This window comes from Ambystoma mexicanum, chromosome 8, assembly GCF_040938575.1.
Source record: "Ambystoma mexicanum isolate Mex_15411 chromosome 8, UKY_AmexF1_1, whole genome shotgun sequence".
Taxonomy (NCBI): domain Eukaryota; kingdom Metazoa; phylum Chordata; class Amphibia; order Caudata; family Ambystomatidae; genus Ambystoma; species Ambystoma mexicanum.
The window spans coordinates 357914435-357936603 of NC_090929.1; the positions used below are offsets into that span (position 1 = coordinate 357914435).

The following is a 22169-nucleotide window of genomic DNA, read 5'->3' on the forward strand; positions in this document are numbered from 1 at the left end:
GGTTACTTCCGCTCGCAGAGTGAGTGAATTGCAGGCACTTTCAGCTAAGCCACCCTTTACTGAGTTTCACAAGGACAGGGTTGTACTGCGAGTACGTCCTTCTTTTCTACCTAAGGTAGTCTCTGAATATCATTTGAGTCAAAAGGTGGTTCTTCCATCTTTCTACCCGCCTCCTCATCCTGGTAAGGAAGAGGAGCGTCTCCATCGGTTAGATCCTAGGAAAGCTCTTAGCTCTTAGCTTTTACATTTCTAGGATGTCCAGGGTCCGAGTGGGCGATCAACTCCTTGTAGGATATGCTGGACACTCATTGGGCCAGGCTGTTACCAAACAGACCTTGTCCAGGTGTATTACCCTTACCATTACGGAGTGTTCCCGGTTGGCGGGTAAAGACCCTTCTGAAGGGTTCAGAGCTCATTCCACTAGGGGCGTGGCTACTTCCACTGCCCTCCAGCGGGGTGTTCCTGTTAGGAATATTTGTGATGCCGCTACTTGGGCTTCAATCCATACATTTGTAAAATATTATTCCCTGGATACAATCCATGGTCAGGATATGGCCTTTGGGAAAGCGGTTCTTTATTCCGCAATCTAATTGGGTATTCTAAATTCTTTTCCCTCCTCCATTTACTGGTACTGCTTTGAGAGTCTGTCAAAGATGTGGAATGCTTTGGAAGACACAATCCATTCAAAGAACAAGTTACTTACCAACTGATAACGTTCTTTCAACTGGATGTTACTCTAACGCATTCCACATCGCCCTCCCAGTCTGCACCTCAGGAGAATTTCCTATGCGACTGCAGCTTCCGTTTCCGCAAGGCTAAGTGCAGTCCATCAGGCATCAGAATGGTGTCACAAGTTCTGGTGGAAAAAAATTAAACTGAGGCTATGGGCGCCGTGCGTCCTATTTCTAACATCCTGTGACGTTGTCCTTGACGGAGGCCCTCGAGGAACATGGTCCCGACGCAGGACGCCCTCTGCCAAAAAAGTTTCTGAAGTGCACAGCTGTGGACATTACATGTCAAAGATGTGGAATGCGTTGGAGGAACATCCAGTCGAAAGAGCGTTACCAGTTGGTAAGTAACTTGTTCTTCTGTGCTAATTCCCTTTAACCTTAGAGATCCCCAGCTCTTTTGCTGGACTTTAGGACTTTTAAATTTTTATCCTGGAGTGAGTGAGACCTTTTTCTCACTGATGTATTTTTGATCTGATTTGGACTTTGTGTTTCTTTTGGTTTTTGAGTCTGACAAACTCATAGGCATCCCATGTTGTATTGTGACATTCAGTTCAATGTCACAGAGAAGTCCTTTGGATTTCTCATAAGGTTTAAATACCTTCTCTTGGGGTAAACTACTGTTCCCAAGAGTAGTAAAGTGAAATTGACTTTACTTACCTGTTTTTCCTATGTAGGTCCAGTACATCCCATCTTATGTGGAAGTACTGGGGGGATTACTTAGTAGTCCCTTTTCCTACTTACTCATGTAAGATTTTTGTTAGCCTCACTACAATTAATGGCTGGTGGCAGTGTTTTAATTTTCCTACCATTGTGCTTTTTTCCCGCAGGCTGAATCCTCCGCTGCGGTAATGCACCTATGGGTGCCCATTTTGTCAAAATGGCCCAGTCTTTTATTATTATTTTTTTGGCATTTCTTGCTTGTGAAGTCTTTCTTGGGTTTTGCTCTGCGCGGCAAATCAGGTTTGACCCTTTTATTAGTTTTCTGTCTTTGGCAGGCTTCAATGCTGAAACCTGCCTCTGGCTCCAGTGTGTCTGGCAGGGCAGGAAGCGGGTGAGATGCCCGAAACTCCCCGTCCTTGGTCTCGTTGGTTACCTGAATGGAGGACAGCCACCCTGCTGTGTGAGTGACGGCTAGGCTGTGCATGAATGGGAGAAACCTGCATAAAAGGCGAGGTATCTTGAACAGAAGGCAGAGTTGATCACTGGAAGAAACATCCAACGAAAGAAACTGGAAGAGAAGTTTGCTGTAGCCTGCTGGACCCTTGAAGTGCCTGGTGAAGCCCTGCCGCAGTGCTGAAGCTCCAATTTCGAATAGACTAAAGAAGCCCGGAACAGACAACTTCTTCCCTTGGGTTGATGGGACCGACTGACCCCAAGACTAACTTTATTGGAACCCCTCACTGTTAGCTGTACTTGCTTGCTGCTGCTGGAACAGAGTGCCAGGGGGTCAGGAACACCAGAAATGAGTGCATCGTCCTTAAGCCGGACCCGAGCTCCAGGAAGATCCTGAGGACCTTCCCGAAGCAGGGCGACCCAAGCCTGAGCCACCTCAACAGAGTGCTGGACCCCAGAAGCAAGGGGATCCCTTCAAGTGTCCATGAACCGCAGTGGTGCTATTGACTGGTAGCTGAAACTGCGAAGTGCCGCTGAATTGGAAAGAGACCATAGCTGCTGCCGGCCTTCTAACTGCATTGCAGCAGTCGTCCAGACGTCCTCCCTCTTGTCCCCATGACTGAGGCCCAGGAACCCAGGACCTGCAGGACTAAAACCTGAACAGAAGTCAGCTTGGTCCTCTTCTTCCAACCTAAGGTACTGTCTTGACTAAAGGGTTACTTACCTTTTTGGTCTGTAGTTTGTTGGTTCTCGTTCGATACTTATAGTAGCTGCTTTTTCTGCAGAGTTGTTTGCAGCTTTTTGCCCTTCACAAGCCTAACAGCTTCTGGCCCTAAAGTGATTCTTTTTCTACAAACTCTCTTAAAACATTGTGCAAGACCTTTGTGCTATCTGAAGAAGTGTATCAGCTCCCTAATCATTGTGCAAATTGACTTTGGCTGTCCTGGCTCCCTGCAGACTCTTCTGACCCATTGACTTTGGTTTTAACTGTCCCTCATAGGTGGTGCATACGTTTAACTTGTATTGTTGGGAAAGGTCTAACCTAGACTTCATTAGGAAGATTGGAAAATATTCACATGCTCTGATAATCTAACCTTTTTCCTTCCCTAACCTTTTCCTTTTCCCCAGCCTCAGTATTGCATTAAGTTACTTCACGGTGTAGGAAGTGTGTGTTTCACATCCCAAAAGGGTATCTACTTGCTTATCTTAAAACTGAGGAAGTGTTAATATGCAACAATAAAAATACACTTCTTGACCTTTCTAAAGAAGGCTCATTTAAAACCAACTGTTAAATAAATAAAACATTGTTTTACTTGAAAACCTTGAGTATAAGTGTTATTTGAATACTTGTCATTGTGAATCTGTTACACCTCTACAGCTCACATTTGCCCCTCTGGAGATGTATGGCTGCTCAGTGACTCTACCAACTTGTGTAGTACAGACCTATTCCAATAGGTGGGTTACCTATTACCAAGAGGACAAGGCTGGTGTAGTCTCCCACAGGGTTACTTCATACAATCTTGCCTATCCACATTTGGGGAGAATCCCAGTCTCATGGAAAAGGGTAGCAGTGGTGCCAGTTTGGAAAAAAGGGGATAGAGCGAACCCTGGAAACTACCGTCCAATTTCCCTTCTGGACATCTTGGGGTAGCGGGGGGTGCGGGTTGGGGGGCAAAATGTTGCCTGGGTTCTGCTCAAGCGGCTCAAAAAGTGGATAGAGAAGACCGGACACTTTGACTCCAGACAATTTGCCTTTGTGAACAAGGTAGATTGTGGGCTGAACCTCGTATTGATTAGTTTGTTGAAAATGAAAACCTTAAAAGGGAACGAGAAATTGGACCTGGCTCTTATTGAAATGGAGGCGGTCCTTGACCGTGTCGATAGAGCTAGCCTAGGGACAAATATGGAAGACAAAGGCTGCCCAAAGGACCTTTTAGCAGCTATCAAAGCGCTTCACACAGGGCCCTGACTGCAGATTAGGATCAAACTGGCAACCTAACTAAGGAGATGGGACTTAAACAGGGGTGTCCCTTGTTACAGATTCTGTACAACTTTCATTAAAGACATGAGGTACTGGACCCCATTAGATCATGTTCACCAAGGATCAACGGATCTCCTGTGGGCCACCTGCTACATGCGGACAATCTGGTTCATCTGGATAGTACTCCAGTGGCCCGCCAACGAAAACTGGACGCACTACAGGCCTATGTGGACCAGAATGGGCAACAAATCAATATAGGAAAATCTGAAATCTTGGAGATGAAACACACAAACAAAGACCTAAATAACCTTTTGCTGGACCTGGGGAAACAGAATAAGATCAATGACATCAACAAAGTAATTGGGTATAATAATCAGCTCTGATGGTGGTGAGAAGCCATGGATAGCAAGCCTTTCTAGGTAAACCAAACAATTAACAGCCTAAGGTCTGGTAATTGGGAGAAAGTTTGAAACCTTCTCACTTCAACCCACCATTAATTTCTACAACCAGAAGGCGGTTCCAACTTTCTTTTATGCTGCAGAAGCTGGTCTGGGACTATCATGGGAAACCTGGTAAGGGAGGATGTGGGGGACTGGAAAGCTAATTCTGGAAGGGGATATTAAGACTCCCTAATGCCTTTCCGGCTGTAATTAGACACTAACTGGGCTGACATTCAATACATGCTTGTGTTCTATGGAGAGCCCTGGCTACCTTGCGCAAGCTGATGGCTCCTATTTTCCCCCCACAATACCAGATTCTTAAAATCAGGGAAGTGGGGATGACTTTCTGTCCGCTGAACCAATGGAGAGAGAAATGTAAATGGAAATCCTGTTAAATCTCAATATCTCAGTGTAACAACTCAAGGAGGGTAAAGACTGTCTTATTGTCGTCCGGCTGGTCTGAAACTGAAGCAAGACATTCCGCCTCAAGGTTGCATACCCTTTCCAAAACACTTTCTGGGCTCCCGAGCATTGCGCCGGAGTATCTAAAATAATCTCCCATCCCAAGACATAGAGACTGGATTTTGAGATTCCCTTTGAATGTGGTGAGAATGAAGGAAGTACTATTCAAGTATGGCTTAGTAAAGGATAACAAGTGCTGGCTTTGCAGTCTACATGAAGTCACTGGAACATCTGACTTTATTCTTCCCTGAACTGAGGTCGGAGAGAACATGTCTCCTATACGAAGAATGTCCAAGGTTTGAACACAGATTTGTGGTGGGAAACCCTTTATGGAAGTTTTAGCATGGCGGCATTCGGGGCTTTAGGTTTGTTTTTGGAGGTGGTTTTTGGAAAGAAAAGTGAGGGATTTACTTTGGATTAAATTCTTTTTTTTTTCTTTTAGAAGGTGGTTGAGAAAACCGTTTAAATGCCAAGAGATGATTTCTAAGAGGATTAAGGTTTAAGGGAGGGATGAAAAAGATGTGGAAAGAGGATAACCCATTTTGGGGCAGGAGTTGAACGGGGAGCTTTATATTAAGGTTAATAACGGAATGATTGATTGTGATCAATCTCTTGGCAAAGTAATGTAATGGAAAGCAAAGGTTTGTTTTATCAACTGAACTCTTAATAAAAAAATTAAAAAAACACGTGAGAGAGTGAGAAAAAAGGGCTCAGTCACTCCAGGGTTAACATGGAGTCCTAAAGTCCAGCAAAAGAGCTGGTGGTCTCTAAGGTGGACTGGAATTAGCACAGAAATTAGATTTCTCCCCAACAGAGTGTGTCCTGCCTTTGGAGTTGTTCGCCCCTCTCACTGAGGGTTTCCAGGAATCCTTCCTGGTTTTGGATCCAATGCCTATTGGTCAAACAGTTCTCCCAGAGTTAACAATTCTTACCCTTTTTGTCAAAGTTCCAAAAGTATTTCAAGTTTCCAAAATAGTCTCAAGTCCCTGAAAAAATCAAATGTCCAAGCTATAGATTCAGGGATACCTTCTTAGTCCATCTGCACAACTTGCGTAGGGTTCTCCGCACTATCTTTGTTGTCTCTGTGTTCCCCTTGAATTTGCTCTCCACTTGTCTAATTGGTCCCCTCTTGCTCTCTTGGCTTTCTCTGTCCCAATGTCTCCCTTATCTCCCAGGGGGTATTGGTGACCCCTCTTCACATATGCCTCTTCGAGTGTTTGTGCCGATGGAGTGTTTGAGGGGCTGTGGAGAGGCCCTGACCTCCGAGGAAAAAGACGTTCAATAGAATCCAGCTGAAAGCCAAGAACACAACCAGTGAGTTTCAGATAATCGGTATGTGAAAGGCGAGAGTGAATACAATGTAGCAGGATAATTTTGCGTAAGGAAATTCACACTTACTATCTCCTGAACAACGCTAAAGAATGAATGATAATGAAATGGAACGTTAAGGAATACGAAGTAACACAGTGGTCGCGTATCAAGAGATACATTCTCGAAACCCTCTGTATGAAGAAAGAAAGCCTTTTACAAAAAGGGGGAGCTACGCGAGAGGGCTAATTGTGAGAAAAATAGCATTTAACAAAAGGGAGCTACGCAAGAGATGAAGTATGAGCAAAATCCCAAGAAAGATTGTTAAGCATGAAAATAAGCAAACTGCTAATATTGAATGCCGAACTGAATGAAAATAAGCAAATTGCTAATATTGAATACCGAACTGAATGAAAATAAGCAAATTGCTAATATTGAATACCGAACTGAATAAAAATAAGCAAACTGATCATATTGAACTGAAAGCAGCAGCTAACCTTGAATACTGAAATTGTTTATTGAATATGGAACTACACACAGAGAACTCAAGATTCCTGGTTTCGTGACCTGTAATGGGTGGATCATGTGATTCAACAGCTGGGCCAAGGCCAGAGAACCCTTATATGCCAACAAGGAAACCTGCGATTGTGTCAAAAGGGAAACAATCATTGCTGCATATGAGACTTGGGGAAGGGAACCCTGAGCTGTGAAGAATTGTTGTAACTCTTAAAGATACAGTTCCAAAATGCTTCTTTTGGGACCTCTTTTTGTATTGAAGTTGGGGAAGGGAACCCTGAGACTTGATACCCTGAAGCTATGTTGAACTTGGGGAAGGGCATCCTGACATTTGCAAAGTTGTGGAACATTGACTTTAAATCTAAAAGAAGGTAACTTGAAGATTACGCTGAACTCCTTGACAGTTGGGGGAAAAGAAGCTGAAGAATAAGCCTGATGTTGAAATAGCTCAGAACTTTACTTTTGGAACACTATTTAGTTTATGGTTGACATCCCTACATATTGTTTTGTCTTCTTTGTGAGGGCAAGCATAGGTTTTGGACACAGACTTTTTCAGTTGAACTTACTGGCATAGACTATCCTCAGTTTCTTTAGGTAGGGAAGTCCCACTTTAGCATAGGGCAAGTTAGACTTTACACCATCCTGGCATTTTCATTAATAAAAGCCTGTTACATATTGCATCTGTTGTCTGTCTCTCCTTCCATGATGCCAACCTCTCGGTTCTCTCTTTTTGCCACTGTCGGCTCCTCTATGTAGCACAGCTCCACCCCTCAATGAAGTCGACACGTGTTGTGACTTTGAATGCGGTGCTGTCTGATTGGGAGGTGTTGATTGGGAGGTGTGCTTGTTTGTAGTAACTGAAGTTGTTGTGATTGACTTCCCTTCTTGGTTCCCGCATCCTAGTTGCATGAGGTGTGTATGCAAGGTATTATGTCATGAATGGAATGCTAGGAGAATGATTGGAATGTTGTGTGTGAATGTTATTCCACCCAGGGCAGTTAGAAGATGTAGCCTGGGTGGTGCGAGCCAGTGGGTTCCCCTACGTAACTAACTCCTAAATGTACCGGATGAGACCTGATGATCTATGCTACCGGAACAATGTAACCTGAAATATACCTGTGGCCCACCTCTGTATCCATTTTTAGTAACCCTTAGACTTGAACCTAACCACAGGCGACGAGCTGGCCTTGATGAGGGCCCAGGAGAATCCAAAAAAGACAGGTACCAGTTGTATGAGTGCCAGATAGGAGACTGCTGCGGGGGGTGCACATGGGAAGTAAAGCTGGAAAAGGAATGGAGAGGAGACCCACTGCACCCCAAAGATGAGTCCCCACCACCCAGGAAAAGTAAAGGCACCCAGTGACTGTTTGGCAGCCACCCAGGGGAGGTAAAGGTGCCAGACTGTTTAGCTAGTACTCTTGCGAGCAGCGAGGCCAAAAGCTGTTTGTTAATGCACCTATGGCAAGTAAAGTTGCCAGAGACTGGGTTAAACTGTTGGCTAACACCATGGGCAAGTATGAAGCTAGAGATGTCTGCTTAAGCACCCAAGGGGGACAAAGCTCTGACCCTAGGATGAACAAAGTGAGGCACCCAGGGAGTGGAAAAAAGATGACATAAATGTTGAAATGTTGGGGCGCTCCAGTAACATTAATGGGAAACAGATGCATTGATTATGCCTTAAGGACTCTTCCGGTTGAGCTGCCATAGCGCTTAGCAGACTGTGCTATCTCCGAGTGCCTGGCAGAACACATAGGTGTCCCTGGAGTATTTAATGGCAGCCACGTCGCCTTAGCGCTGTTACCAGCAGGTTAAGGGAGCATTTGTGTTGGGATGACTTGCAGGAAGAGAGGACCTTGCAACATGCTTTGCGTAGCAGGGGAAGTATCAAGTGCCCTTTCCATTTTCGGGAAGCAACATTCCAATACCAAGTCATACAGTAATTGAAGAATGGTGAAAGCTGTAACTGCTGGCAGCAACGTGTAAGGTTCAATGCCATGATGCTATAGCCTGTTGAAGTAAGGAGGGGGTTGGATTGCCGAACAACATAGCAGAAAGTAATGTCAGTTTATTTTGTTCTGTTCCTGCGCAGCGTGAAGAATGCACAGCTACCCAAGCTGTCAGCATTAGAAAAACAGGTGCGGTTCGGATGCCATCATTGTGGAAGAACGTACGGCTATGTTTCCTGATGTTACAAGGGTGTCTGTGTTTCACCGTAAAGGACAGACATTGCAGTTAGTGAGTGACTATGCAGCAGAGCACTTTGGACAAGGAAGGCTGAGTCTGAAACTTGGGATGCAAAGTTGGAGACGTTTCTACGTTTCCAGTCTGGATCAGCTCATGTCAAGTACTTCGATTTCCATGCCACATCTAATTGTTTGTGGTAACATACTAAATTAGAGCTGGTTTACTTTCTGTCCGTTGGAGATACCTGTGTGAGCTATGTTTTTGGGGCAATGTTAGTTTAACTAGTTTGTGCAATTTCAGGCTGAAGTTGCATTATTTATGAATGTGCAACATAATGATTTTAAGTGATGCATGTGCTTTTGTTTAGTACATGCTATAGGATTGGTACCCAGTCTTAGCAGAGAGTTTAGGTTACAAACAGATAGGTCCGTTCTAAGAGCAGGTGTGTGCAGTAGAGAGAGTACCTATGTTTGGTGATGGATTGCAGTATTGTGGTTCTTTAGTATAAAGCTGCATTTTGAGAGTAGAAATTCCTAGTTGCTGGAGAGGTTGTTTCGCATGCTAGTTTAATACTTTTGAGGATTTACAGGATGTTTTAGGTTGCACTCTGCAAGTACGTGACATGGAGTTTTAGAAGTCCTTTGTAAAAGCAGGTGTGCACTAGTGAGTGTGCCTATACATTTCTTTTGCAGCAAGTTTAGGTGGAGATTGTCCACATGGACCTTTAGAACAGCGTGTGTATTGCTGTTATACCAATGGGGAGTTGAAATTGCCATGGTTAATGATGATGATCATTTATTGTGCAAGTTTGGATGAGGTGTGGGTAGGGCCCTGCCCACACCCTGTAGTTCACGTATGACGATGTATTATGGTTTTGCACCGAGTGAGTGTTCAAGTATCCAGTTAAAGCGACTGCAGCAATTGACTGCATTGTGTGGGAGATTTGGTGCAGAGTTTGTGGTGATGCATAGTGTGCATGCAGCTATGGGAGTTTGATGTGTTGTTTAGTGACCAGAGGTGGGCTGGTCGAGAATGGCTCTGGTTGAGGTTCCAGCATCCAATGGTGCCGTTGGCCATTGGATGGAGGCCCTCTCAGCAGTAGTTTCCGTAGGTGGGGTTTTGTGTAGAGTTGAGGATGTGTTATGCATACAGTGGCTTTGCGCCAGTACCCCACCTAGGATTTAATTTGGGTTTCATTTTTTTTAGTCTTGTTTTCTGGAATCATCCTGGATTAATGTTCAGGTGATTTATGGAAGCCTGGGCAACCTCCATCATCTTTGTGCCAGTGCCCAGTTGGTCCGGTTGAGTGCAACCCTCTAGATGGGGTTGGTGTTGAGGGTGTGTGTGTGTGTGTGTGTGTCTGTCTGTCTGTCTTTGGGTGTTGTGGAAAGTATACATCTGACCCTTTAGACCTGGTTGGAATGGTCTGTCATGTTGATTAACACTGGTTTCTAATAGTGGCGTAGCGGGCCACATGCCAGTCCATATAGGGGCAGTCTGTGCTTGGGGGTGGTAGCCCTGATGTTTGCCAGTGGTGGATGGGAGGTGTCGGTTTCATTTTGGTTTGTAAGTTTGTTGGCCCAAGGAGGGGCAGGTAGTGCTCCAGTGTGGCAGGCTGGTGACATGGCAGTGGTGGGTGGAAGGTGACTGAGTGATTGCAGAGATGGTAGTGGTTGATTGCAATGTTGGTGTGGTGCCATTACCTGGATGTTAGTTACGCCTGGTTGGTCAGTCTTCCCTTGATTAAACTGTTGTGCTGGTGTCAGATGTGCAGGTGCATGGTGTTTGGCGCTATTCGATTGCCTGTGTGCTAGTTTGTGGTAATGTAAGTTGTGACTTTGAGCGTGATGCTGTCTGATTGCTTGCAGGCTTGTCTGCAGTAACGGAAGGAGGTATGTTGTGATTGACCTTCCTTCTTGGTCCCTGCATCCTGGTTGCATGAGGTGTGTATGCAAGGTATGATGTCATGAATGGAATGCTAGGAGAATGATTATAATGTGGTGTGTGAATGTGATTCCACCCAGTGCAGTTGGAAGATGTAGCCTGGGTGGTGGGAGCCAGTGGTTTCCCCTATGTACTTCCTTAACTCCTAAATGTACCTGGTGAGACCTGATGACCTATGCTACCTGAATAAAGCAACCTGAAGTATACCTGTGGCCACCTATGTATCCTTTGTGAGTAATCCTGTGACTTGAACCTAACAGCACGTCAGAGCTCACCGCTGCCTGTTGCTTAATCTCCTCCATTCAAGGGTGATCGTGTCTTTATTCTCTCTCCGTAACACAAAAGGGGGCGTGTTGGTTGTTCCGCTGTCAAACCCTCCAAGAACAGCATCGTCTTGAGCCAAACATCCAAAGGCACTTTCAATGTTATTTTGTGTCTCACAATCGAATATAACATCTGTTTGACAGATTCCCATGTATGCAGGAAATGTCTTAGTTATAGGGAGTTCCTTATGGGAATGGGTGCCCTTATCCCCTTTTGGGGAGTCACTCCCAGTGAGGTTCTGCTTTCCCAACCACTTAGGAGGGTTTTGCTAAGCAGACTCAACTCTCTAGCCTAGCAGGGTGCCCTTCCCAACCACCCCCAAGGAAGAAGGGACGAAACCTCTAGTTCTCCAGCATGGGGTCTGGCATGGATTCACATGCTCATGAATATTCCCCGTCGTCAGGCTCGGAATCCTCGGTAAAGAAAAAATCAGTTTCATTTCTGAACTTTTTCTCCTAACAACCAACCACTGGACTCTGGGTCATATTGCCCTCTACCTAAGCCCCTCCTCTGACAGCCATCTTCAGATTTTTACCACACGTTCAAGTGTTGGGAGTCCTTGTGCTATAGCTCTCAAGCTTTTACTGTGTTTTGAGATTTTTGCTCTATTTTTCTCAGCCAATCGAGCCTCAAGCTTCATCCATCCACCTTCCGATTAACGGCGGTCCGTTTTTGGATTCTTCAGTGCCCCTCAAGGATGAATTTTGTTGCATTTTCTTCTTGGAGGATTCTAGAAGCTTCTTCAAGGCCTACGCCGCATGGACAAATGGCGGATGAGAAGGACTCAGCGCCTCTTTTCAAGGTTTGCCCCTTCTTCAACCTACGGAATGTCTTTTCGGATGACTGACCTTCTCTGTGCCTTCACTGCCTGCTCTCAGACCCGACGCACATGGAGGATGACTGTGCTTCTTGTCAGGAGATGGTGCCATGCACGCTGAACGATTGTTGCAGGTGTCTCAACGAGTGGCTGCAGGCCAAGGCCCCTGCTCTGGGTGAGTCCTGGCAGCTTTCCTCCCCTGCCTAGAAGAAGAAAGTTGAGCGGTCTTCTAAGACCTTTGAGGGCGCCCCTCCTGCGGGTGCCCAACATAAGGCTAAGCACAGTCAGTCCATTGCCACCGGGAGCGCAGCTGCGACGGGCTGCGCAGCGGCGACGGCGTATACAGCCCCTTCGACCATGAGCCAACGCCCAGGATCTTCAAAGAAGAGGAAGTCGGACCATCCGGGCAAGCTCTTGGAGAAGACCCAGACAGGCCCTACAGAGCAGACCAAGGGGGGAGCGGGGTACAGACCCTCCCCCTAAGGTGAAGGCCTCAGGCTCGGCCAAGGCTGTGAATGCCCAGGTACATCTGACGAAGGCCCCTTCCATCGAAGGAGCAGTGGTATCCCTCGTGAATGCCGCTGAGGCGGATCCGCAGGGCAAGAGTATCCCTGCCTGACAGGAGGGAGTCCTCTTTTCAGCCCATCGAAAAGATACCAGAGAAGATGACGCCTATCATTTCACTGAAACAGTCTCCTTTGGTCGCAGAGAAGGGGGGGGGGACAGGATATCCCCTCAGAGGAGGAGCTTATCAACCTCCAGACCTTCCAGGAAGAACAATGCGTCAAGAGCAGGAACTACAGGAAGGATCCGGACGAGGAGCAGCAGGGCGTTGAGGGCCTGGAGGACCAGCCTAAGCCACAAACACCCTCGCCTCCATTGCCACAGCCACCTCAGCAACCACCTGGGGATATCTCGTTGGACATTCTCACTGCTCTGCATACCCTGTGCTCGGAGATCCGGACGAGGATGCCTCTTGCGCCGACGGTCCCACCCGCGGTGTCGGGACCATCGGGGGAATCACCATCCCAGAAGAGGAGAGTTCACCCCCCTCCTCCTTGCCACCCTTCGCCTCCCTCTTACCTCCCACCGACGGATGAGACGGATCCAGACAATAGATCGATTTATTTGCGACAGCAACGAACACCAAGAGCCAGAGATTGGCTAGCAGGTTTCTTTAGCCGGTCGCTGAACCTGCAGGCCTGGCTCCTGCAGCGTTAGAATTCGGGGGCTACAATCTCCCAGCGGACTGCAAGGAAGTGATTGCCAAGGCCAGAGCATTGTCTCCTCTTAAATGCTACGGAGATAAATGGAAAAGGTTCGCCGTTTGGTGCCGTGCACAGAAGATTGAGCCTCTACGAGTCACGGCTCCGCAGGTACTCCCGTATTTGCTATCGTTGGCCAAGGCTGAACTGGCCCATGCCTCCCTCAAAGTTCATCTGGCGGCTATTTCCCGCCCCCGGCATGGGAGCTCAATGTGGTGCTTAGTAGATTCATGGGTCCTCCATTCGAGCCTAAGCATTCCGCGCCACTGACATTTTTGTCGTGGAAAACAGCTTTTCTTGTGGCCATCACCTCCGCACTACGAGTGGGAGAGATCCATGCCCTCTCTTGTAAACCACCTTATTAAACCTTCCACGAGACAAGGGTAGTGCTACGGGCGCATCCCTCCTTCATGCCCAAAGTGCCCTCGGACTTTCATCTAAATGAGCCCTTGGTGTTACCTGTATTCTTCCCGACACCTTCGTCACCGGCTGAGAGGACTTTGCACTCGCTAGATGATGCTAGGGCTCTGAAGGTCTATGTGGACCGCACAGAGAGTTTCAGGAAGATGTTGCAACATTTCGTGAACTTTGGCCCTGTGAACCATGGGAAGGCCCTCTCTAATGCTTCAATTTCCAGGTGGCTCTCCGGCAGCATCACCCATTGTCACTGCTTTGCAAACCGACCGTTTCCTGGCCGTCTGAGAGCCCATTCGACCAGAGAGATTGCTGCAACTACAGCGTTCCTGTCTGGTAGGCTTCTGCTTGACATCTGCAGGGCTGCTACGTGGAGGTCAACGCACACCTTCACAAAGTTCTACTGCGTCGACAGGAATTCCAGGGAGGAGTCCAGAGTCGGCCAGGCAGTGCTGCGCAACCTGTTCGCTTGACGGTAAGCCTGCTGAGGAGGTAAGACATGCTTAATGTTAAGATGCTGAGATGCTTATTTTTGAGCATTGCCACCTCCCGTGGTTGTGCATGTGTGTATCGCTATGTATTCTTTATTCATGAACATGTGAATCCATGTCAGACACCATGCCGGAGAAGGAACAAGTTACTTACCTGTTGTTCTCCAGCATGGGTCTGGCATGGATTTGCATTTGAACCCTCCCGCCTACACCTCTGCGGCTCTTCTCTTCGTCCTACTGCCACTTTACGTGCTACCAAATCTTAAGATGGCTGCCAGAGGAGGGGCTTGGGTAGAGGGCAGTCATTGGCTGCGGGCAGTATGACCCAGCCCAGAGACCAGTGATTGGTTGTTAGGAGAAAGACCGTTCAGAAATGAAACTGAAACTGATTTTTTGTTTACCGAGTATTCCCAGCCTGACCACGGGGAATATTCATGAGCATGTGAATCCATTCCAGACCCATGCTGGAGAACAACAGTTACAGGTAAGTAATTTGATCCATTTTTCACAACAGTTGCAGCTGACTGACACAATCTTTAATTGTATAAACTGCTGTCGCTATATTTTTAGGATGTTACTGTCTGTAGCTTCAAGGCTTTCCGAATGTTATTGCATCTTATTTTCTTTATTACAGGAGTGGACTGTGCAAACTCTGGTCTGTGCCCGACTGCAGCCTGGTTCAAACATTAAGAGGTATGCTGCGTATGTTTACATTATTTATATATTTCTGAAGCTTGTGATCACATGCTATGCATAGGCCGACATCTAGTGGAAGCTGCGGAGTATTACAGTTGTTTTTTTCGAAACACGAAAAAGGGATGTCGACAGGGCGTGCCAGTAATACTATCCCTAGTGTGATGTACACTGTACCCATGGTCCTTCACGCGTCGAGGTCCCTCAGATTGTTTTTTTCCGCCATCGTGAGCGGTCACATTAAGTGGAGTTCAATTTCGGCTAACGCCATTTGCTTCTGCAAAGTTTAAAGGATAGTTTCGCTTTCTGTCCTTTTACGCCCGACGCCATGCTCTCGATGCTGTGAAGAACAAGGAAAAGGACAAGCCTCTGTCGGTCAAAGTCCACTTTCGACAGACCCCTTTCAGCCTTGGAAGTACAGTAGGGAGAGTGGGGGGCGGTCATTATACAATGTATTTTTCCTCCCCTTCCCCTTATCGCCCGCCAGGGTCTGTAACCTCTGTTTAAACCGAAACCACGACGAAGTGCACTGTGGAGCTTGTAAGCTCTTTAGACCCAAGACCCTTAAGGATCGCAGAACGAATCGCTGGGCCCATCACACCTTGCAGGCCGAGGGCGCCATGGATGTGGAGGGAGCCTCCAGTGACAGCAGCGCCGCCGCCTTTTCAGACGGCGAGGGTGACGTGGAACAGTCGCGTTTACAAGTTCTAGCCCCTGACCCCGGGAGACAGGCGGGCGACTCTGCTGTGGGCACTACACCCTGCGGCAAGAGCACTACATCTTCCCACCACACTAAACCCACAATCCGCTGCCATGTGTCGGCTCCACCAGACAAATGCCAAAATTTGGCGTCTAGGGGCAGATCAGTGGATTCCTTGTCCTCTGGGCACTCCAAGTCATGGTCGCCTCATGACAGGCTCCATAAGACTAAAGACGCCGCCCACAAAACCTCCACAAAGAACTTCAGCTAACGCGGCAAAGGTCCTTCCCAGTGCCGAAACTCGACGCGTTTCGACGAAACTGATAGGGAAGCCTAAAGATCCAGTGTTATCGCACCGGATTCAAAAACATGTCCCAGAAACCCTTATTAGCGGTTCTAATTCCAAAAAAATCTTCATCTAAAAGCCCAAATCATAAGGGCAAGTCCCAAAAGACCAAGATCCATAAAGAGAAGCCTCAGAGGGTGGAGGACACTATAACTGCCCCACAAGAGGTGGAAGAGTGCCCATTAAGTTAGGCCCTACATAGTAAAGATCCTACCCAAACACCTACTGTACCTTATTCTGGGGTCTTCCTCAGCTCAGCTAAGTGGTCATCAGAAGACATAGATAGAGTTATGTCTGGAATGTCTTTCTTTGCAGACTTTTTTGAAAAAATCCTAATGCTTTGTAAAGTTTTCAAAATCCACCTCCAACTGATCAGGCCTCAAGCTCTCAGCCCAGGGCTTCCACTATTCAACCCCTGTATTCATCCCAACCTCCAACTAAAAGGTCTCGCACTGCATATCTTTATGACATGCATGCAGATACAGAGGAAAATCAAGGAGGGGGATGATGGGGATGATGGGGATGATGGGGATGATGGGGGTGGTGATGATGGTGATAAGGACGATGAGTCAGAAGTTTACACTTTAGACTCTCCTATTCCACAAGACTCCCCCTTACCTGATTCCCCATTGGATAATCGGCAAGTCTTTAATGATCTATTAATCAAAGCAGCTGAGCACTTCGGAATTGAAACCCACGAAACTCAGCAAGACAAGGATTTTGCAGAGGATATCCTGGGTGAAAAAAAAGCTGCCACCCAGTTTATACCCATCTTCTAGCCAGTTCAAAGGAGGATCCAACCCTCTCTTGAAACACCCAATCAAACCAGTGCAGTCAATACACGAATAGAAAAACTATTCCGGCCAGCACCATCTGATCCATTATTTATCAGAGGACAGCTTAAACCAGATTCACTAGTAATCACAACTACCCTTGGGTAGGAAGGTGGCAACTTCGGCAGCGTACCAAGTTAGAATCGCCAACATTTCCACACTGTTGGCGAGCTATGACTGCAATAAATGGGACGAAATTTCCGCCCTTGGCGATTCTGCTCCGGTTCCTCTACGAAGTAAACTTGACCTTGTAGCAGCTGAAGGCAAAGTGACTGCCAGCAGTCTGCTAAAGAATAACCTCGACGCTGCAGACAATGCCGGACGCATAATTGCTGAAGGAACCATTCTCAAGTGTCATCCTTGGCTTCTCCAGTCTGGTTTTAAGGTGGAAACACAGGCAACGTTGCTCAACATGCTAGTGGAACCAAATGTACTATTCGGCAAAGCAGTGGAGGATGCTCTAAAGTCGGCCAAAGAGGAGTATGAAACTCTCAAATCTCTTGGTCAACTTACCAACAAACCGGGCAAAGAGGCGGAAACAATTTTCGTTGTTTTCACGGACAAAACTCCCAAAGAGGCTCAGGCTATGGTCAAAACCAGAATTCTGCATGGAACAGCAACCAGAGTCAAGCGTCCCAGGGCTATCCTAGAGGCCAGCGCAGGGGACGCGGCAGGGGGAGATCCTCCACTTCCAGAGGTGGAGGAACGCCTCCCAAACAATGACAACCCACTACTGGTCCCCTCCCCTCCCATGCATCCCCGGTAGAGGGACGAATTTCAAACTTCACCCACGCATGGGCGGGAATAAGCATAGAGAAGTCGGTGTTACCAACAGTAGCCGTAGGTTATTGCGTGGAGCTCATAGGAACACCATAAAACCTCCCTCCGCGCCAAAGGAAACCATCAAAAGAAGAACCACTCATCTTAATAGAAGAGGTCAACGTGCTGCTCCTCAAGGACGCCATTGAGATTGTGCTATACAACGAGGTAAACAAGGGTATTTATTCAACATACTTCCTTGTACCAAAGAAAGATCTGACCATGCGCCCAGTATTAGACACTTATGTAAAGCCACAAAAGTTCCACATGACCGCTACAAGAAGTAATTCCCTGCTAAAACGGGAGGGATTACATTGGATATGAAAGATGTCCATTTTCATATTTCAATATTCCCAGCGCACAGAAAACTCTTGCGGTTCAAAGTAGCAAACCAGCACTACCAATTCAAGGTGCTGCGCTTTGGAATAGCATCAGCTCCAAGGGTATTCACCAAGGTACTGGCGGTGGGGGCGGCGCACTTGCACAGGGAGGCAATCCCAGCGTACCCCTATCTGGACCACTGGCTGATCACAGGAGACACTCCCCACCTTTGCAGGCTAAACGTGCAAAGAACCATAGAACGATAGATCTCTTCCAATTGGGCTTCTCGATAAACAAGAAAAAAATCACATCAAAACTGTTCCTAGGAGCTGTGTTAGAGACGAGAACAGGCTTGGCTTTCCCTTCAATGGAAAGAGTGCAGAACATGCTTCGGCAAATACCTCAGTATCAAGCCGGTCTCCAATTAAGCGTACGCAAAGCTATGAGTTTGCTAGGCATGATCGCATCGTGCATATATCTAGTCCCACACGCACGTCTGAGCATGTGACCAATGCAAGAGTGGTTCGCGAAACAATGGTCTCAGGCAAGTGGTCAGTGGGACGATCTAGTGGTAGTTTCGCCAACACTGGTACAAAGCCTACGCTGGTGGTCAAGAGAAAATCTGTTAAAGGAGAAAACCCTTCCACGATCCGTAAGTGATTGTCACAACGGACGCGTCACTCTCCGGGTGGGGGGCTCACTATCTTCACCACACAGCACATGGTCTGTGGACACAGGTCACCACACAGAACCATATCAAACTGCTGGAACTACTAGCAGTACTCAAAGCACTCCAAGCATTCGAAGTGCAACTGACGAACCAGTCGGTTCAAATTCTGATGGACAGCACATCTGCAATGTTCTACATCAACAAACGGGGGGGCACACACTCTCCAAGTCTGTCCAAGTTGGCACAGAAAATATGGAAATGGGCACTCAGACGAGGAATAGCCCTATCCTCACAAAACGTACCAGGGGTACTCAATACTCTAGCAGACTCTCTGAGCAGAGATCTCCTACCAGAGGAACACGAGTGGCAACTCGACTCAGGCGTTGTAGACCACATCTTCTCTCAATGGGGTTATCCCACAATAGACTTGTTCGCTACAAGTGAAAACGGTGAATGCCCAGACTTTGCGTACAGGTTCCCCAGCCAGGCTCCAAGGGGAACGCCCTATGGATGAACTGGTCAGGGAAATTTGCTTACGCTTTCCCCCGACTCCATTAATGAGCAGGATAGTGGACAAAATGCACACAGAACAGATGACGCTTATCCTAGTTGCTCCTATGTGGGCGAGGCAACCATGGTATCCACATCTGCGCAAAATGGCGATGTGCGATCCCATCAAACTCTCATACCTAACCAACCTGTTAATTCAACACGGGAGAACAGTACACACTCAATGAACTTGGCAGCATGGCTCCTGAAGTCATACAGTTTGGTCAAGTTAATTTACCACAGCAGTGTATGGATATCCTCAAGGAGGCAAGAAAACCTAACACTATACCAGTGGTCGAAGTGGGCGGGAGCGATCGGGAGCGGTGCTCCTCTACTTCTTTTAATTAAGTTTTACCGTTCCTAGACTTTTTTTTCATTTTTTTAAAAACGTTCCGGAATGGTTTCGTTTTAAAATAAAATTATAGGAAGCAGTTGAAACTTGCACTTTTCAGTGCAATGCACTGAACGTTCCCTTAAACAGCAGGCACATGTGTTTTGTGGTTTGTATGGTGCATGGGTGGGGGGGTGTGGCGATGGGGTTTGTGGGGAACGGGGCAAACCAGCAGGGAACATAGTTCCACTACTTCTTTTGGTACACTTTGACCACTGCACTAGACACTGTTATTTCGCAAGTGGAGGAGATTTGTAGTTTGTTTGGTGTCAGTCCAAACAAACCCCATAGAATGTACTCCTTCACACATTCTCAACTATATGCTCCACTTGTTAGACTCTGGGCTAGTATTCAACTCTATAAAGGTCCACCTGGCGGCTTTAGCAGCTTATACCACCTCTCAAATCAAGGTATCGTGGTGGGAGATTCCAGTCATTAAGGCATTCATGTAGGCAGTCAAGAGACTCCACCCTCCAATTTCAAACATACCACCAGGATGGGATCAAAATGTAGTGCTAGCAAAGCTCATGGGGCCCCCATTCGAGACTGTGCATAAGTCCAGCTTTACACACCTGACATACAAGACTGCCTTCTTAGTGGCTATTACTTCCATAAGAAGAATTGGTGAATTGCAAGCATTGTCAGTGCATGACCCTTTCTTTATCATTCATAAAGATAAATTGATTTTACGTACTCATCCTAGGTTTTCCCCTAAATTCATTTCTAAATTCCATGTGAACCAATCCATAGAGCTTCCGGCTTTCTTTCAGAGACCAACTAACTCAGCTGAGGTAAAACTCCACACACTGGATGTGAGGAGGGGGGCAGTCCTTGTTAGGCAGAATTGCATGCAGTTCCATCTGGGACCACTACACGTAATTAGGAATACAGGTGTTAGCCAAACCAACCTTTTGGTAGAAGTCTGTACCACACGCTGTTTAGTATCGAGCTGAGCAGCTAGGTTTATCTCAAGAGTGAATGTGAGCACTGCTGTCGCCTGCCCCGGGGAAACGGGCACAACATCATCAAGCCGCCCTGAGCCGCGGCAGCACCGCGGGCGCTCCGCTTTGCGTCGAGCGCCTGATAGACTCCAAGTGCGGCTCCCACTCATCTCCAGGCCGTTGTCGGCGGCCCAGTCCTGCGGTAAGGAGAAGGGGGGACGGGAGATTGGGGTCAGACCCCCTGTGTGACACTCCTGAACGCTTCCCCCACGGAACGGCCCTACCCTTGGTCATAGCTCTCAACACACACGGTTTTGGCGGGTGTCACCCGCCTTCTAAACAGCTGACTCACCCGCCAAGCCTCCTGCACGCCCATTCATTTCAATGGGCCTCTCACCCGCCAAAAATAAAATCGGGTGTTTTCACCCGCCTTTGTGACACAAATGGTTGAGAGCTATGCCTTGGTGCCCCCACTGCACGAACCCCTACAGAGGCCCCTTCAGCCTACAAATATAGACAAGCGGTTACCTAAAACACATGTGGGACCCGTGCAGTAATCAAGCAAGCACCATGACCTGCACAATCTAACTACGGCATCCCAACAGCAAGGCTACAAGTATAAGCGCAATCCCTTATAAGCGCAGTTCCTTGCTCCAAAGGGGTGCTACTGGTGCGAGGAGCGGCGACACACCACAGCAAAATAGCTCTCTATTGTAACAGCAGTGACATAATCAGCGTGCGCATGGCAAGATAATCGCGGAGGTCTCCCTCCTGCCGCAGTAACCCTGCCACGTGGCGCAAACGATTGCAACCGCTGCCACACAGCAATCAAAAGGAAAAAAGACAGGATATCAAAAGAATGCTGTCTGCCATCCTTGCCACGAAGAGGAGTTGGAGAGCTCAGGCTGACCTCAGTGGACCTTTTGCAACCACTACCCTTGTGCCCCTGATGCCCAAAGAAAATCACTGTCGAGGCTTCAGTGAGTGCATGCTTGCCTAATCTGCCGCCGCCTTCCACCCCGTGCATAGCGGAAGCGCCCAATCTCAACAACACGAGTTGTACTGAGCAAAGCGCCCACAACAAACGAAGTGCACAGAAGCACAGACCCACAGCAGACCTAGGCCACAAAATACTGGCTCTTTTCCAACGCAAACCCAGGCGAGGGCCTCCCTCCTGTGATCAACCCTCCCTGTAAGGCGGTACCAATACAGTAAAGTCATACCCGGCCTCTGCATTCATAGCACTGAAGGTGAAGAGCGCTCTCCCCCGACCTGCCCCCCACTAACACTTGCTTTTCCGCGCTCCAGCTGGCGTCCCCCTCCGGACGTGACACAGACCTTCGAAGCCATCCCACTAGAACATCAGAAATGGGGAAAGAGAGGCCCAGGAAAACCTCCACGCAAAGTAGGATTGAGCAGTACGCAACCACACCGTTGACTCGTTCCCCAGAGCCATCGCTATCCGACGCGGACTGCATGGAGGAGAACATTTCCCTCAGAGACATAATGAGCGCCATTGCCAGCTCTAGAACTTCCATGGAGAAAAAGATGGACAGTATTGGTGCGGACGTATCCTTGTTAAGACATGACCTGCAGAAGCTGACCTCTCGCACCGGGGAAGTGGAGGCGCGGATTTCGGAAACTGAGGACAACCTTCGCGGAGTGAACCGCCAAATGTCCGGCATGTTGCCATGCATAAAGCTTCTGGAATCAAGAGCGGATGACAGTGAAGGCAGATCCAGACAGAACAACGTCCGCATACTGGGCCTTCCTGAAAAAGGAGGAGGAGCTTGCATTGTTATTCCTTGTGGAATGGCTCACAGACACATATGATGCACAGTCCTTCTCCAAGTTCTTTTCCATTGAGCGGGCCCACCGCATTCCAACCGGCAAGATCACGCCAGGTGCACCGCCAT

The 22169-nt window shown here is 47.7% G+C and overlaps 1 protein-coding gene across 2 annotated transcripts in view; it reads left to right on the forward strand.

The window, feature by feature from the left end:
* The window catches only part of PRPF4 (pre-mRNA splicing tri-snRNP complex factor PRPF4), a 508092-nt gene that overhangs the window by 293120 nt on the left and 192803 nt on the right, over positions 1-22169 (forward strand). For both annotated transcript variants that reach the window (XM_069609818.1, XM_069609817.1), the window contains exon 10: positions 14625-14683. In XM_069609818.1, the coding sequence (XP_069465919.1) occupies positions 14625-14683 (59 nt within the window). The remainder of the gene's footprint in view (positions 1-14624; positions 14684-22169) is intronic.